General features: G+C 37.7%; 1 protein-coding gene across 5 annotated transcripts in view; it reads right to left on the bottom strand.

Annotated features, from left to right (window-relative positions):
• Positions 1 to 14,810, bottom strand: part of LOC122650197 (serine/arginine-rich SC35-like splicing factor SCL30) — a 70,744-nt gene that overhangs the window by 9,396 nt on the left and 46,538 nt on the right. For 3 of the 5 annotated variants that reach the window (XM_043843527.1, XM_043843526.1, XM_043843528.1), the window contains exon 1: positions 5,232 to 5,308. The exons of 1 other annotated variant lie outside the window; for it this stretch is intronic. In XM_043843527.1, coding sequence (XP_043699462.1) covers positions 5,232 to 5,293 — 62 coding nt within the window. In that variant the 5' untranslated portion in view covers positions 5,294 to 5,308. Of the gene's footprint in view, positions 1 to 5,231; positions 5,309 to 5,884; positions 5,904 to 14,810 lie in introns of those variants that run through there. One more of the 5 variants, XM_043843530.1, reaches the window with a different exon arrangement.

The following is a 14,810-nucleotide window of genomic DNA, read 5'->3' as shown; positions in this document are numbered from 1 at the left end:
CAATCAACTTCAATGAAGAATTTGGAGGATTCCAAAATCTAAGAATAGGCACCATCACAATATTGAGAAATTGAAAATTCAAAAAAAAACAGTTCAAATTCAATGATGATCTCATTGATCTTTGATAACATCTCCACCACTTGCTGCATGACGAAATTATCACTTTGCCCATCATCTATGAGTAAAATAAGAGTTTCTCTGTTGGCCAAATCAACTCTGACCTTGTAAACATTGGTATCCATGGCCAAGTTCGGCTCTGATACTAATTAATACAATTTGAAAATCCAAACTATGGATAATGGGGGACCGAAAAGGAGAAAGGAAAAGCTAGAAAGAAATCAGAATTGCTGCAGGGGGGGAAGGAGTGCACACGCACATAGCCTTAGGCTTCATTTTTTTTTTTTTTCCGGGTCTATCCTACTCAAGGGCCCGCAGGCCAACTACAAGCTAAGGGGGAAGGCTAAGACAAGCCCACAATCTACAACTTAGTGGGGGGGGGGGGGGAGTGCCTTTTTGGCACAATATGCAATCCAGGAGAGTCGATCCCTTGACCTCCTGAGGGGCATGCACTCAACTTGCAATGCCTCCAACCAACCGAGCTAGCGGTTGTTTGCTAGCCTTCAATTCATTCTTCAATAATCTGTCCAATATGTTGTGGTTACAACCATATAAATAAGAAAATAAAAGACTTTAAAAAGGAAACAACTACTCAAGGACTCTTAACAAAAAAAAAAGACAATTTAAAACTTACTAAAACTCATCCTATGAATCCAACCACATTTGGATCCGGTTCATCTCCATCTAGAATTCTAGATACGCAACAAGGTTTTGTGTCGGTCCAAGGTAGTGCACCAGTTGGGTCACCCCGGTCCAAGAGTTTCCTGCATCAATTCGCCCAGAGTTTAGAAAAACTCATCCATGAGTTTTGTAGAACAAGAAAATCAAAATCGTGCGATCGACGTCAACTATCAGTCCACATCCAACTTGTATAAAATCTATGAGCCAAAAATCTTGATTGAAGTAACCATGAGAAAGCAAATATTCAAATGGATCAACTAAGCGTTCAACCGTCACGATTTCTTGATGTTAATCGGCCAATGGCATTGCTTGGATTAAAATCTGATCCTTCACGAATTCTTGATATTCATCGGCCAACAGCATTGCCTGGATTGAAATCTAATCATGGAACTTCAATTCTTAGATCGGACCGTATGATTTCATTGTGATCTTCAATTGTCTGGGTCGAAATTTGATCATGGAGCTTTAACTTAGCCTTCAACAATTCATGGTTTGCTTCAAGGGCTCTTATGGCTTCGTCATGTTGTGGGAACTTTAACTCAGCCTTCAACCATTCATGGTTTGCTTGAAGGACTCTTATAGCTTTGTCATTTTGTTGAAGTATTCTGGTCCACTCTTCAGGACTCATCGGGGTAGTGAATTGAAAGAGAAGAAAAGAAGTGTGGTGCAATGATGGGTGGGGACTGGGGAGGGGTAAACTTGGAAGCACAAAAATTAAGAGTTTAATGGAACATAAAGCTGGAGTAGGAGGCACTATGGGAATTAGGATAAAATACAAAAAAACAAATATAAGGTTTGGAAAGTGAAAAGTATAAAGGGTGGGCGCAATTCTGAAAACTAAAGAAAACAAATAGGCAACACTTAAGGGCGGGATGATATGGAGGAGGACTTTTTTAACAAAAGAACTTATCGTGGAAGAGGGGCAGACGACTTCGACGAGGAGTCTCCTGCCTCAGAACTAGAGGAACAGCGCGAAAGGGGTAACCATCTTTGACGAGGATTCCTTCCACGCGATATATTACGCTGGATTATTCTGCTACGGAACCCTGAAACCAGGTATTCTCTCTGAAACCCTTCTTTCTCTCTTCGCTTCTTCACTTTTTTTTTTTAGGAATCCTGGGCGAGAGAGAGGGTGCTGATCGAAGTTGCAGATTAAAAGAGAGAAAAGGGAGAGTAGTGGGGAAGCATTAGCGCTGGGGAATCGAAGAGGAGACTTCTGGTGGGGATTGAATGGATTACGGTCACAGCGGGGCAAACGAAGGGAAAAGGATTACTGTGAGTCGGCAGGGGTTGGGATGATTGAGGGCTGCAGGGATTTTTTTTTAAAATTCGACTTCTCTGTTTTTCAACAGTGTCATTTTTATTTTTTTTTGGAATGGAACTGCTGCTGTTGGGGTCAGAGGGTGAAGGAGTGTAATGGAGGGGAGGGGTTTTTTTTTTTTTTTTTTTTTGGTTCTGCTGGTGATGGCAAAGAAACAGGACTGTTATGGTGGTTTTACGGGAATCAAAGGAAAGGTGGGGGTTGCTGCTGGTGTTGTTCAGTCACAACAGCAGAGAAAAGAAATTAGGAAAGAAAAAGGAGGAAGAACAAAATAGGAAAAAGAGAGACTGAGAGGGATAGAATCTGAGAAAGAGAGATTCACCCAGGTTTGGGCTCTGATATCAGATAATGGGGGACCAGAAAGGAGAAACGAAAAGCTAGAAAAAAATCAGAATTGCAGGGGGGAAAGAGAAGAAACCGTGAGAAGAAGAAAGAAAAAGGGGGGGGGGGGGGAAGGAGTGCACACGTACACAGCCTTAGGCTTCAATTCATTCTTCAATAATCTATTCAATATGTTGGTTGCAACCATATAAATAAGAAAATAAAGGACTTTAAAAAGAAAACAACTACTCTAGGACTCTTAACAAAAAAAGACAATTTAAAACATACTAAAACTTATCCTATGAATCCTACCCAATTTAAAAGATCTCCTTACACAATTATCCCAATAAATTAAATAATAAAATCCTAAATATCTACCAGAATAAAACCATATCTGGATCCGGTTCATCTCCATCAGGATATGCAACTAGGTTTTGGGACGGTACAAGGTAGTGCACTAGTTAGGTTTCCCCGGTCCAAGATTCTCCTGCATCAATGGATCTCAGATGTAAGCAGGATCGATGATCAAATCCGTGATCAGATCTGATATAAAGGAAGTAACTGCATTATTAAGGGTAGAAATCAGACCGATCTTGTTGGAAGGACAGAAAAAGTGTGGAAGAAACGACAAAAGAAGAGAAGAAATCAGATTTGGATACCAATCCTGTATGCACTGCTCAACCGCACTGTAACACTTAAAAAAATTCATATTCTTTACCCAAATCATCTCAAATTGATGGGAGGTGTACTACATGTATAAAGACCCTATAAAATTCCTAAAATGACTTAAAGACTCCTAATCACTCTAACACACTCAATAAAGTAAATACTCTCAAAACAAAACTCTTAACTAATAAGTATATTAATCTAACCAAAATTCTTAACTCTAATCCCATATACTAACTTTATCCCCTGTAAGTTGTTATAAATTAGGTTCATTACAATGAAAACTAAAAAATTAAATGGTCAAACCTAAAAAAATAAAAGGTCCAACCTATAATATAACTACCCAAAGATCAATTTCAGCCCATTGGACCGCCACCAGCACTTTATGTTAATCCCTTTCATTCTTAGAGACGAGCCAATCTAAGGAATTTGGAGTCCATTACCTGTGTGGGTTGTGAGAAATCGAGTTCAATCTCAGGCTTGATTCTTGTGTTATCGTCAGGAACAGATTCAGACTACAGAAATATCTTCTTCGCTTGTTGTTGGGTTGGTCATTTTGGTGGTTTTCAAGAGAGTTATGAGTTGGAATTCAAACCCTAAAATCTCAACTCAAACGGACTTGGTGTGAAGGAGTTCTTCCACTTGAAATCCTTGCTGGTTCTACAGCCTGCAACTCCATTCAAAGGTTGAGGACAACCTAATCGTGAGTTGCTTCTTTTTAAAGCCTTACATATTTATTTCCAAATTTACCCCCATTCTTTATTTCTAATTCACAGAAGATTTTATTTGAGTTGTTTAACACTTGAGTGGGCTCAAAGCGACTAGGAATGGGGGTTATCAACATCCGTGCTCGAATCAATATAATTTGTAAACTGTTAATATTCTTTTCCGCATTCCAGTGCCACCAGTATATACATCAGCCAAATTTAGTACACAATTTTTCTTTCTTCCAATATATTTCAAAAATTGCTTGAAGAGTAGCAGGAATACATGAAATGAAAACAAAACAAGAAAGCAATATGATATCCAAAGCATTTAGTAAGAATATGGAATTACCAATAGAGTACAACAAAAATAATTCTCTTTGTTACTTATCAGAAATATATATAAATAGGATTAAGCATCATATTAACGAAACAGCTGAATTCCAAGGGGTACACACATTCATGAAGGGATTAGGGACCCCCGATTACAGTTGAAGTGCGATAAGTGTGGCCACCCACTGATGCAGATAAGTCACATAATGGGCTTATTTTATTGGAAATAAGCCTTTGGTGGGGTTATGTACACATTGGGCCTTTGATTCTATGTGTTTTCTTTGTAATGGGCCACTTTAATGGGCCTAAAATGTGGGTACAAGGAGGGCATACGGGATTAGGCTTAGTATACCCATGGGATCAAAAGCCCAAAACCTACATAACCCAACCCAAAGTATTTGCAATAAAATAAGTCCTTTAGGTGACTTATCTGCATCAAGCATAGTTCTTTAATTATTATGATGCTTGTGGGTAGTTTTGCTTTTAGCTCAAGAGTCATAGATCAACTTTGAGATCAATGTTGCTCACTCTAGTTTTTAAATTTCATAAATAAGAGTGAAACCCTTTTTTTAATGGTAGAATGGACTAAATTTAAAGTTCACCTCCCAAATTTGGAAAGCACAGAAACCAAACCCCTCCCATTCCAACAAGCTACTGAGTTGATAATCGAGCAGGAAGCATGCAAGGCCATAACAGCAAGCATCTCCCACAATGGAAGTAACATTGAGTGCTACTTCCAGAGAAGCAAAAGATTCAAGCACTATTATCCCTTTGACATGCAAATATGTGCCAAGAAGCCAAAGCACTCACCCCAACACCAAAATCCATTGCAAGGTAATTAGATATATTCTGACAACATCCTCAATTCAATAGTATAAAACAACTATTTCCCAAGAGGTCAGTGAAATTTATCTCCCAGTGATCAAACACCAACAAATCTTTTCTCCTTTGAGAGAGAAGAAAGGGAGGAGGAACTCATTCTCCATGTCTTCGTACAGTTGTGCTGGAACTAATTAGATATATTCTGACGACATCCTCAATGTACTAGTACAGAACAACTATTTCCCAAGAGGTCAGTGTAATTTATCTCCCAGTGATCAAACATCAAACAATCTTTTCCCCTTTGAAAGAGAAGAAAGGAGGAACTCATTCTCCATGTTCTTTGTGCAGTTATGCTGGAACTGGTGAAAAGGAGGCATTAAGAAATGCAAAGAGTTCACCAATGGCGATGAAATCAGAACTTGTGAAGATCATAGCTTACTTTAAGAAAAAGTAACTTCATGAGAGATTGCTGGAAAACCATAATCCTGCTGGTACTTGGGGCCTCACCAAAAAATAAATAACTACCATAAGGTTTCAGCAGACCTGCGAGGCCACAAAGAAACGACCTAAAAATTCCCCCCATCACTTGCTTAGTTAAGTAGATCAGAACTCCCCACGTATCAGTTGTTCCGCGCCTAAGCAAAGGCTAAATTTTCTAGCTGCATGCCCCAAGACTCTTTAGCTCCGACGAGATAATCCGTACAACGTCCACACCACAATAATAAGGAACAGCTAATAATCGAACTATAGTTAAAAAACAAAAGAGAAGAACAAATAAAACTTGGATGAAGAAAAATGTAATCGAAGCCAACAAAGCACACAAATTGACTACAAAAAACATAGGACAATCAAACTAGTATGGAACAACTAAACAAGAACAAAGAGAGCATGATTAATTTAAAAACCCTAATCATAACCGGAAAGGGGAAACTACGGACAAAGCTCTCTTATAGCGCTCTAGAAAGAGAACAGAATGGGAAAAATATGAGGAGAAGAAAAACAAAGAAGAAGAACAACAAAGATGCAGAATGGAGTAAAGAATAACCTCCTGCGTACCATTAGCATTCATTAAGCAAACCGAAATAATGGTGGGTTAGGTTTACCTGGAGAACGAGAGCCGAAGGAACAGGAATTGAGCAGGGAGGAACGTAAGTCCGTAACTTTCGGATGAAACCCTAGGATGGGATTGAAATAGCTTAGAGAGTAGCTGACGAGTCTGTTGAGCGGTATCTATGATCTTCAAGTATTGAACGAACCCTAGAATAAATCGTCATCGACCTGAGTCCAGAAAAATACTTATTGCCCAAACAACCTCTCACATTCTTTTTTTGGGAAATTTTCACGTACCTCCACCTTAGGGCGTATTTGGTTGCAAGGGGAATGGAAAAGGGAAAAAAAGGGAAGTGAAGGGAATTTTTTTTGCCCTTTTAAATCGTTTGGTTGCAAATGAAGAAAGTGAAATTAATTTTGCTAAGTCGTTTGGTTGTTTGTGAAATTGATGTAAAATTAATGTAAATTTTTTTAAAATTTATAATTCAACCCACTTTACTAATTTTAACTTATTAAGGTTCTTTTTTAATCATTTATGAAAAAAAACGCAAACCGGTGCTACAACGCAGTGTGTACCTGCGCTTAGGCATTGTTGTGCAAAATGGCCGATGCACCCCCTGGAAAGGCAGAAAGGACCAGGGGTACACCGGTCATTTCAAACTTTTGTAATATATAACAAAATTTCAATGAATTTGAATACTATTTGAAAACATATCATATCCACCCCATTGAGACCCATAACATTTACATACAAATGTGCATGGGCAATTAGAGAGCCTCTAAATTTTAACAATTTGGATGGTCAGATTGCAATGTCAAATTCCTAATTGAAGTTTTCCAACTACGATGTGAGCACTGTATACAAGGGCAAGGATAGGGTTACAAGAAAAGAATATATATACGAATAGAAACTAGGATCAAATACCATATCCAAAGATCAAAATTAAGTTCCACAGGAAACACCAATGAAACTCAACAAATGAGCCAAACATTATAAATCCAAAGTGCAAACAGTTCCATACTTAGCTAACCATGTTGTATCTTATGTAGCTAACAATGTTGTATCTTTTGCTAATTCAGCTGTAGGTTCCCAACCCCACACCAATGTCTTTGCCAAAGTCAGATCTGAATCCATCCTTAGCCTTAGAGTCATAAAAAAGTTCATTGAGTATGCCAGTGAACACAATGAAGGCAGTCCCTGCTCCAAAGACTCCTTTCCTCAAGATCTCACAAGAAGGAGGTTGGTCCCCAAAAACCGTCATGTATCTGGTATGGTAGGCATTCCTCACAAAACCCACAAGCAAGCAAATCTCCGCGATAAAAAATGCCAACCTACGATGGACAAATCAACATTATATTTAATGGTTGGAGCAAAGAAGGAGAATATTACTAATGTCATGGAGTGGAAAATTAAGGCATTGGGCAGATACAGATCAAAGAGAGTTCAATTTGAAAATTTATCCACCATTAATAAGTACCAACACCCTAAATTTCATCAAGCAAATCCAAGTATGCTGCAAGGGAACCTTTTCCCCAAAATAACAGAGTACAACCCCCCCCCCCCCCAATAAATAAATAAATAGCAATCAATCAATAGAATCAGTTGAGACCAATAAAAGGAAATATAAGTAGGACTTATTGAAAAGAAATAAGAGTTAGGCAAGAGTTTCAAGCATGGAGGTATTGAACGTGATTAAAATGGTTGTTTGTTTATCCTTCTTGCTGATCAGCCAACAACAAGCATTTGGCAGATCACATTTCTCAAGTATACAAACTGAACCCTTTGTTTAGCAGAAAAACACTACAAATTAAAAGTTAGTATGACTTGTGCACCCTTAATTTAGCAGAAGTAGAGACAAAAAATAGAAACTAAGAAAAAACAGAAAATAGCATGTAAGGAGAACTTGAATAACTCTCAATCCACCACTGTGATGATGCTCAAGTTTGGGTTGAATGGAGTAGAAGGGGGAGGGAATAATAACATAGTCAAAACTCAGCCCCATCTGATGTTTAGATACTCTAAAAACAGAGTCTAGGCTTCAGACTTATATGTTGTCAAATAACCCTATCGCAGACATGAAACAACACTAAAACATATAGTGGATAGAAAGAACTTGAAGAGAAAGAATAAAAGATTAAATAAGCACACAAAGTTCTAAAATCACCTAATAAGAGTTAGAGATAGCCGCTGGAATACCTATTGAACAATGATGAAAGAAAGAGGAAAAGAAGGGGTTATGATCATAGTCTTCACCATCTATGACGTGTGGGAAAGGCTTCACCACCAGTCCCAAACCAAGGTTTCACCACCTTGGGTTGCTACTTGCTTCCCCACAAGGACTGTGACTCTTACATGACCAATGCCATCAGTAGGTGCAACAACTGTACTCTTACTAGCTGAAGTCTCTGTTCTCATTCCAAAGCTATTAATATAAAATTGGATAACAAAAAAAGAATGAGATAACACAAATCATGCAAGTAATGTAGTGAATAACAAAAAATAGAAACACAACTTTGGTGATTTGTCACAAAGATATTCATTCCCTAATTCCATTTCAAATCTCAGTTAAGAACAGAATCCAACTTCATAGCTATTACAAGCAAAGCACAAAAAAAAAGATGAAGATATTCAAGAACATAATCCAACTTCACAGCTATTACAAGACCCCCCCCCCCAGAAAAAAAAGTACAACCAATGCCAGCTCTAATGGATATTATGTCGCCTCCGTCCGATAGTCAACCCACATTTGCCTCATAATTGCAGTCCTAATTCTAGCTCCTTCTCTTGCTTCTGTCACTCTACTAAGGTATTGCATTATGTGGGCATCAGGCTCAGGTTTGAGATTCACAGGTTGTTGTCGCAGTTCATTATCAACAATTTCTAAAAGGTAATCATTTGGCATTACAGTTCTGATGTGATTATGGACACAACAACATGCCATAACTATGTCAACCTGCATCTGGAATGGGTGCATAGGTACATTGGTTAGGATATTAAATCGCCTCTTCAAAACTCCAAATACACGTTCAATCTCATTTTGTAAGGATGAATGCCTATGATTGAATAACTCGATCTCGGTTTGAGGTGTTCTACCCCGAATTTCATTAAGATGGTAGTGTACACCTCAAAAAGGGATAATGAAATGGCACAAGAGTGGGAACCCAGCATCAACAAGATAATATTTTCCTACAAAGAAATATTACTAAGATAATTATTACTCTAATAGAGGTTGAATATGTAAATTATGATGTCAACAAAGAACTTGGTGCATACATTCTTTTTGTGTGAGTGTTTATTTTTATGCTAACAGGATTCATTGTACAATGCTGAAATCTGATGATCTTTTCTTCTATTATCAAGTGATCACAGATCATACTACATAACTTCTTCTCCTGCTGCTGCGAGTGGTGATGTAAGCGATTGGATGCGCATGAAAGATAAGGTAGGTTATTTGACTAATATAAAAAGCTTTAAGCTAATCTTTATTTAAAGTTTTTTATATCATAATTTTTTGAATCAGATAAAGGTCATTACCTCAAGAAGGCTGCACATTTGAAGATGATTATGGAGAATGCAAAGGTTGGAGGAAAGGTACAACTTTAGTCTGGATGTAGTTTAGAATTACAATTACTCTATTATAATTTGATTGCTCTGTTTTTTGTTATTTCGGCATAGAGATCGTACTATAATCAAGCTTTTACACACGTTCACGTGAACCAAGGCTCTGATACCAGTTATTGGAAAGAGTGCAAAAATCCTTTCTCACCTGTGTGTAAACAAAATTGGAGAAATACAACAGTATATGAATAGTAAATGTGAATAGTGTAATATGAATAGTGCCATGTAAATAGTAAATATGAATAGTGACCAAGTGTGGGGCCCATGTTAATACAAAGTGAGAGCGTACAAAAAACATATAAAATGATAAAAGTAAACAGACTCACAAACACAAGTGTTTACGTGGTTCGGCAATGCCTACATTCACGGGCGTAATTGGGATTTCTTCACTATGAGAGAACTTGAGAAAATAATCGTACAAGTCACTTAGATTTAAACCAAACCCAACCATGTATCCAAAGCCGGATACCCCTTGTACACCCTCTATCAACTCACACTCTCAAACCCCTGAAGAGATAACACAAAATCCAATACTCTACAAATAATCACCTACTCAACTCACTTCACCTCTTGAACTTGTATATTATTCAAGTGTATAGAACCCTTACCCTTTACCCCTATTTATAGGAAATGGCAAGGATGAATATGGCACGTTGAACGGGTGTAGATAAAGGGGCAGGTAGGTGAAAGGCACCCCCTCCTCTCCATTTTCCTTCTTGCATTTAATGGCCACCCCCTTTTATCCTATCTCTTTTAACTGTCTTCTCTTTCTTTTTCTTTTTCTCATTTGTTTTTTCCTTGACTTTTTTACACAACACACCACCACCCAACCCATTTATCAAGGGCGGTGGCTGGCCCTCATAAATGAGGAGGACCCAACATTACTGAAACTGATGCTGCGGGGATACAAGTGCCGAACATTGATTCGGTCACAGTTCAGAAAGAAAAATTCTTGCTTTCGATGAAGAAGAAGAGGAAGATACTAGTCGATTCACCTATCAATGAAGAACTTGGTGCATACATTCTTTTTGTGTGAGTGTTTATTTTTACGCTAAAAGGATTCATTGTACAACGCTGAAATCTGATGATCTTTTTCTCTATTATCATGTGATCACAGATCATACTACATAGCTTCTTCTCCTGCTGCTGCGGGTGGTGATGTAGGCGATTGGATGTGCATGAAAGATAAGGTAGGTTATTTGACTAATAGAAAAAGCTTTAAGCTAATCTTTATCTAAGATTTTTTGTATCGTAATTTTTTAAATCAGATAAAGGTGCTTTACCTCAAGAAGGTTGCACATTTGAAGATGATTATGAAGAATGCGAAGGTTGAGAAAAAGGTACAACTTTAGTCTGGATGTAGTTTAGAATTACAATTACTCTATTATAATTTAATTGCTCTGTTTTTTGTTATTCTGGCATGGAGATCGTATTGCAATCAAGTTTTTACACACGTTCACGTGAACCAAGTTCTGATACCAGTTGTTGGAAAAAGTGCAAAAATCCTCTCCCACTTGTGTGTAAAGAAAACTGAAGAAATACAGCAATACATGAATAGTAACTATGAATAGTAACACATGAATAGTTTTGTGTAAATAGTAAATGTGAATAGTAATCACGTGTGGGACCCACGTTAACACAAAGTGAGAGCGTACAAAGAGTATATAATATGATAAAAACAAATAGACTCACAGACACAAGTGTTTACGTGGTTCGACAATGCCTACATCCACTGGCGTAATTGAGATTTTTTCACTATGAGAGAACTTGAGAAAATAAGCGTACAAGTCACTTAGATTTAAACCAAATCCAATCCTGTATCCAAAGCCGGATACCCCTTGTACACCCTCTCTCAACTCACACTCTCAAACCCCTAAAGAGGTAACATAAAACCCAATACTCCACAAATAATCACCCGCTCAACTCACTTCACCTCTTGAACTTGTATATTATTCAAGTGTATAGAACCCTTACCCTTTACCCCTATTTATAGGAAATGACAAGGATGAATATGGCACGTTGAACGGGTGTAGATAAAGGGGCAGGTAGGTGGAATGCACCCCCCTCTCCATTTTCCTTCTTGCATTTAATGACCACCTCCTTTTGTCCTATCTCTCTTAACTCTCTTCTCTTTCTTTTTCTTTTTCTCATTTATTTTTTCCTTGATTTTTTTACCCAACACACCACCACCCAACCCATTTGTCAAGGGTGGTGGCTGACCCTCATAAATGAGGAGGATCCAATATTACTGAAGCTTATGCTGCGGGGATACAAGTGTCGAAGATCGATTTGGTCACAGTTCAAAAAGAAAAATTTCTACTTTCGATGAAGAAGAAGAGGAAGATATGAGTCGATTCACCTATCAACGAAGAACTTGGTGCATACATTCTTTTTGTGTGAGTGTTTATTTTTACGCCAAAAGAATTCATTGTACAACGCTGAAATCTGATGATCTTTTCCTTTATTATCATGTGATCACAGATCATATTACATAGCTTCTTCTCCTGCTGCTGCGAGTGGTGATATAGGCGATTGGATGCGCATGAAAGATAAGGAAGGTTATTTGACTAATAGAAAAAGCTTTAAGCTAATCTTTACCTAAAGTTTTTGGTATCGTAATTTTTTGGATCAGATAAAGGTGCCTTACCTCAAAAAGACTGCACATTTGAAGATGATTATGGAGAATACGAAGATTGAGGAAAATGTACAACTTTAGTCTGGATATAGTTTAGAATTACAATTACTCTATTATAATTTGATTGCTCTGTTTTGTTATTCCTGCATGGAGATCGTACTACAATAAAGTTTTTACACACGTTCATGTGAACCAAGGCTCTGATATCAGTTGTTGAAAAAAGTGTGAAAATTCTTTCCCACCTGTGTGTAAATAAAGCTAAAAAAATACAGCAGTATATGAATAGTGTCACATGAATTGTAAATATGAATAGTGATCACATGTGGGACCCACGTTAACACAAAGTGAGAGCATACAAAGAGCATATAAAATGATAAAAGCAAATAGACTCACAGACACAAGTGTTTACATGGTTCGGCAATGTCTACATCCACGTGCGTAATTGGGATTTCTTCACTATGAGAGAACTTGAGAAAATAATCGTACAAGTCACTTAGATTTAAACCAAACCCAACCCTGTATCCAAAGTCGGATACCCCTTGTACACCCTCTCTCAACTCACACTTTCAAACCGCTGAAGAGATAACATAAAATCCAATACTGCACAAATAATCACCTGCTCAACTCACTTCACCTATTGAACTTATATATTATTCAAGTGTATAGAACCCTTACCCTTTACCCCTATTTATAAAAAATGACAAGGATGAATATGGCACGTTAAACGGGTGTAGATAAAGGGGCAGGTAGGTGGAAGGCACCCTCCTCTCTATTTTCCGTTTGCATTTAATGGCCACCCCTTTTTGTCCTATCTCCCTTAACTCTCTTCTCTTTCTTTTTCTTTTTCTCATTTGTTTTTTCCTTGACTTTTTTACACAACACATCACCATCCAACCCATTTTTCAAGGGCGGTGGCTGACCCTCATAAATGAGGAGGACCCAACATTACTGAAGTTGATGTTGCGGGGATACAAGTGTCGAAGATCAATTCGATCACAGTTCAGAAAGAAAAACTCTCACTTTCTATGAAGAAGAAGAGGAAGATACGAGTCGATTCATCTATCAACGAAGAACTTGGTGCATACATTCTTTTTGTGTGAGTGTTTATTTTTACGCCAAAAGGATTCATTATACAACGTTGAAATCTGATGATCTTTTCCTCTATTATCATGTGATCACAGATCATACTAGATAGCTTCTTCTCTTGCTGCTACGAGTGGTGATGTAGGCGATTGGATGCACATGAAAGATAAGGTAAGTTATTTGACTAATAGAAAAAGCTTTAAGTTAATCTTTATCTAAAGTTTTTGGTATCACAATTTTTTGGATCAGATAAATGTGCATTATCTCAAGAAGGCTGCACATTTGAAGATGATTATGGAGAATGCAAAGGTTGAGGAAAAGGTACAACTTTAGTCTGGATGTAGTTTAGAATTATAATTACTCTATTATAATTTGATTGCTCTATTTTTTGTTATTCTGGCATGAAGATCGTACTGCAATCAAGCTTTTACACATGTTCACGTGAACCAAGGCTCTGATACCAGTTGTTGAAAAAGTACAAAAATCCTTTCCCACCTGTGTGTAAACAAAACTGGAGAAATACAACAGTATATAAATAGTGTCATATAAATAGTAAACATGAATAGTGATCACGTGTGGGACCCACGTTAACACAAAGTGAGAGCGTACAAAGAGCATATAAAATGATAAAAGCAAACAGACTCACAGACACAAGTGTTTATATAGTTCGGCATTGCCTACATCCACGGGCGTAATTGGGATTTTTTCACTATGAGAGAACTTGAGAAAATAATCGTACAAGTCACTTAGATTTAAACCAAACCCAACCTTGTATCCAAAGCCAGATACCCCTTATACACCCTCTCTCAACTCACACTCTCAAACCCCTGAAGAATTAACACAAAACCTAATATTCCACAAATAATCACTCGCTCAACTCACTTCACCTCTTGAACTTGTATAGAACCCTTACCCTTCACCCCTATTTATAGGAAATGATAAGGATGAATATGACACGTTGAACGGGTGTAGATAAAGGGGCAGGTAGGTGGAAGGCACCCCCTCTCCATTTTCCTTCTTGCATTTAATGGCCATCCCCTTTTGTCATATTTATCTTAACTCTCTTCTCTTTCTTTTTCTTTTTCTCATTTGTTTTTTCCTTGACTTTTTTACACAACACACCACCACCCAACCCATTTGTCAAGGGCGGTAGATGGCTCTCATAAATGAGGAGGACCCAACATTATTGAAGCTGATGGTGCAGGGATACAAGTGTCGAAGATCGATTAGGTCACAGTTCAGAAAGAAAAACTCCTACTTTCAATGAAGAAGAAGAGGAAGATACGAGTCGATTCACCTATCAATGAAGAACTTTGTGCATACATTCTTTTTGTGTGAATGTTTATTTTTACGCCAAAAGGATTCATTGTACAACACTGAAATTTGATGATCTTTTCCTCTATTATCATGTGATCACAGATCATACTACATAGCTTCTTCTCCTGCTACTGCGAGTGA

Source organism: Telopea speciosissima, chromosome 2, assembly GCF_018873765.1.
Source record: "Telopea speciosissima isolate NSW1024214 ecotype Mountain lineage chromosome 2, Tspe_v1, whole genome shotgun sequence".
Taxonomy (NCBI): Eukaryota; Viridiplantae; Streptophyta; class Magnoliopsida; order Proteales; family Proteaceae; genus Telopea; species Telopea speciosissima.
This window is presented reverse-complemented; position numbering and strand designations above follow the sequence as displayed.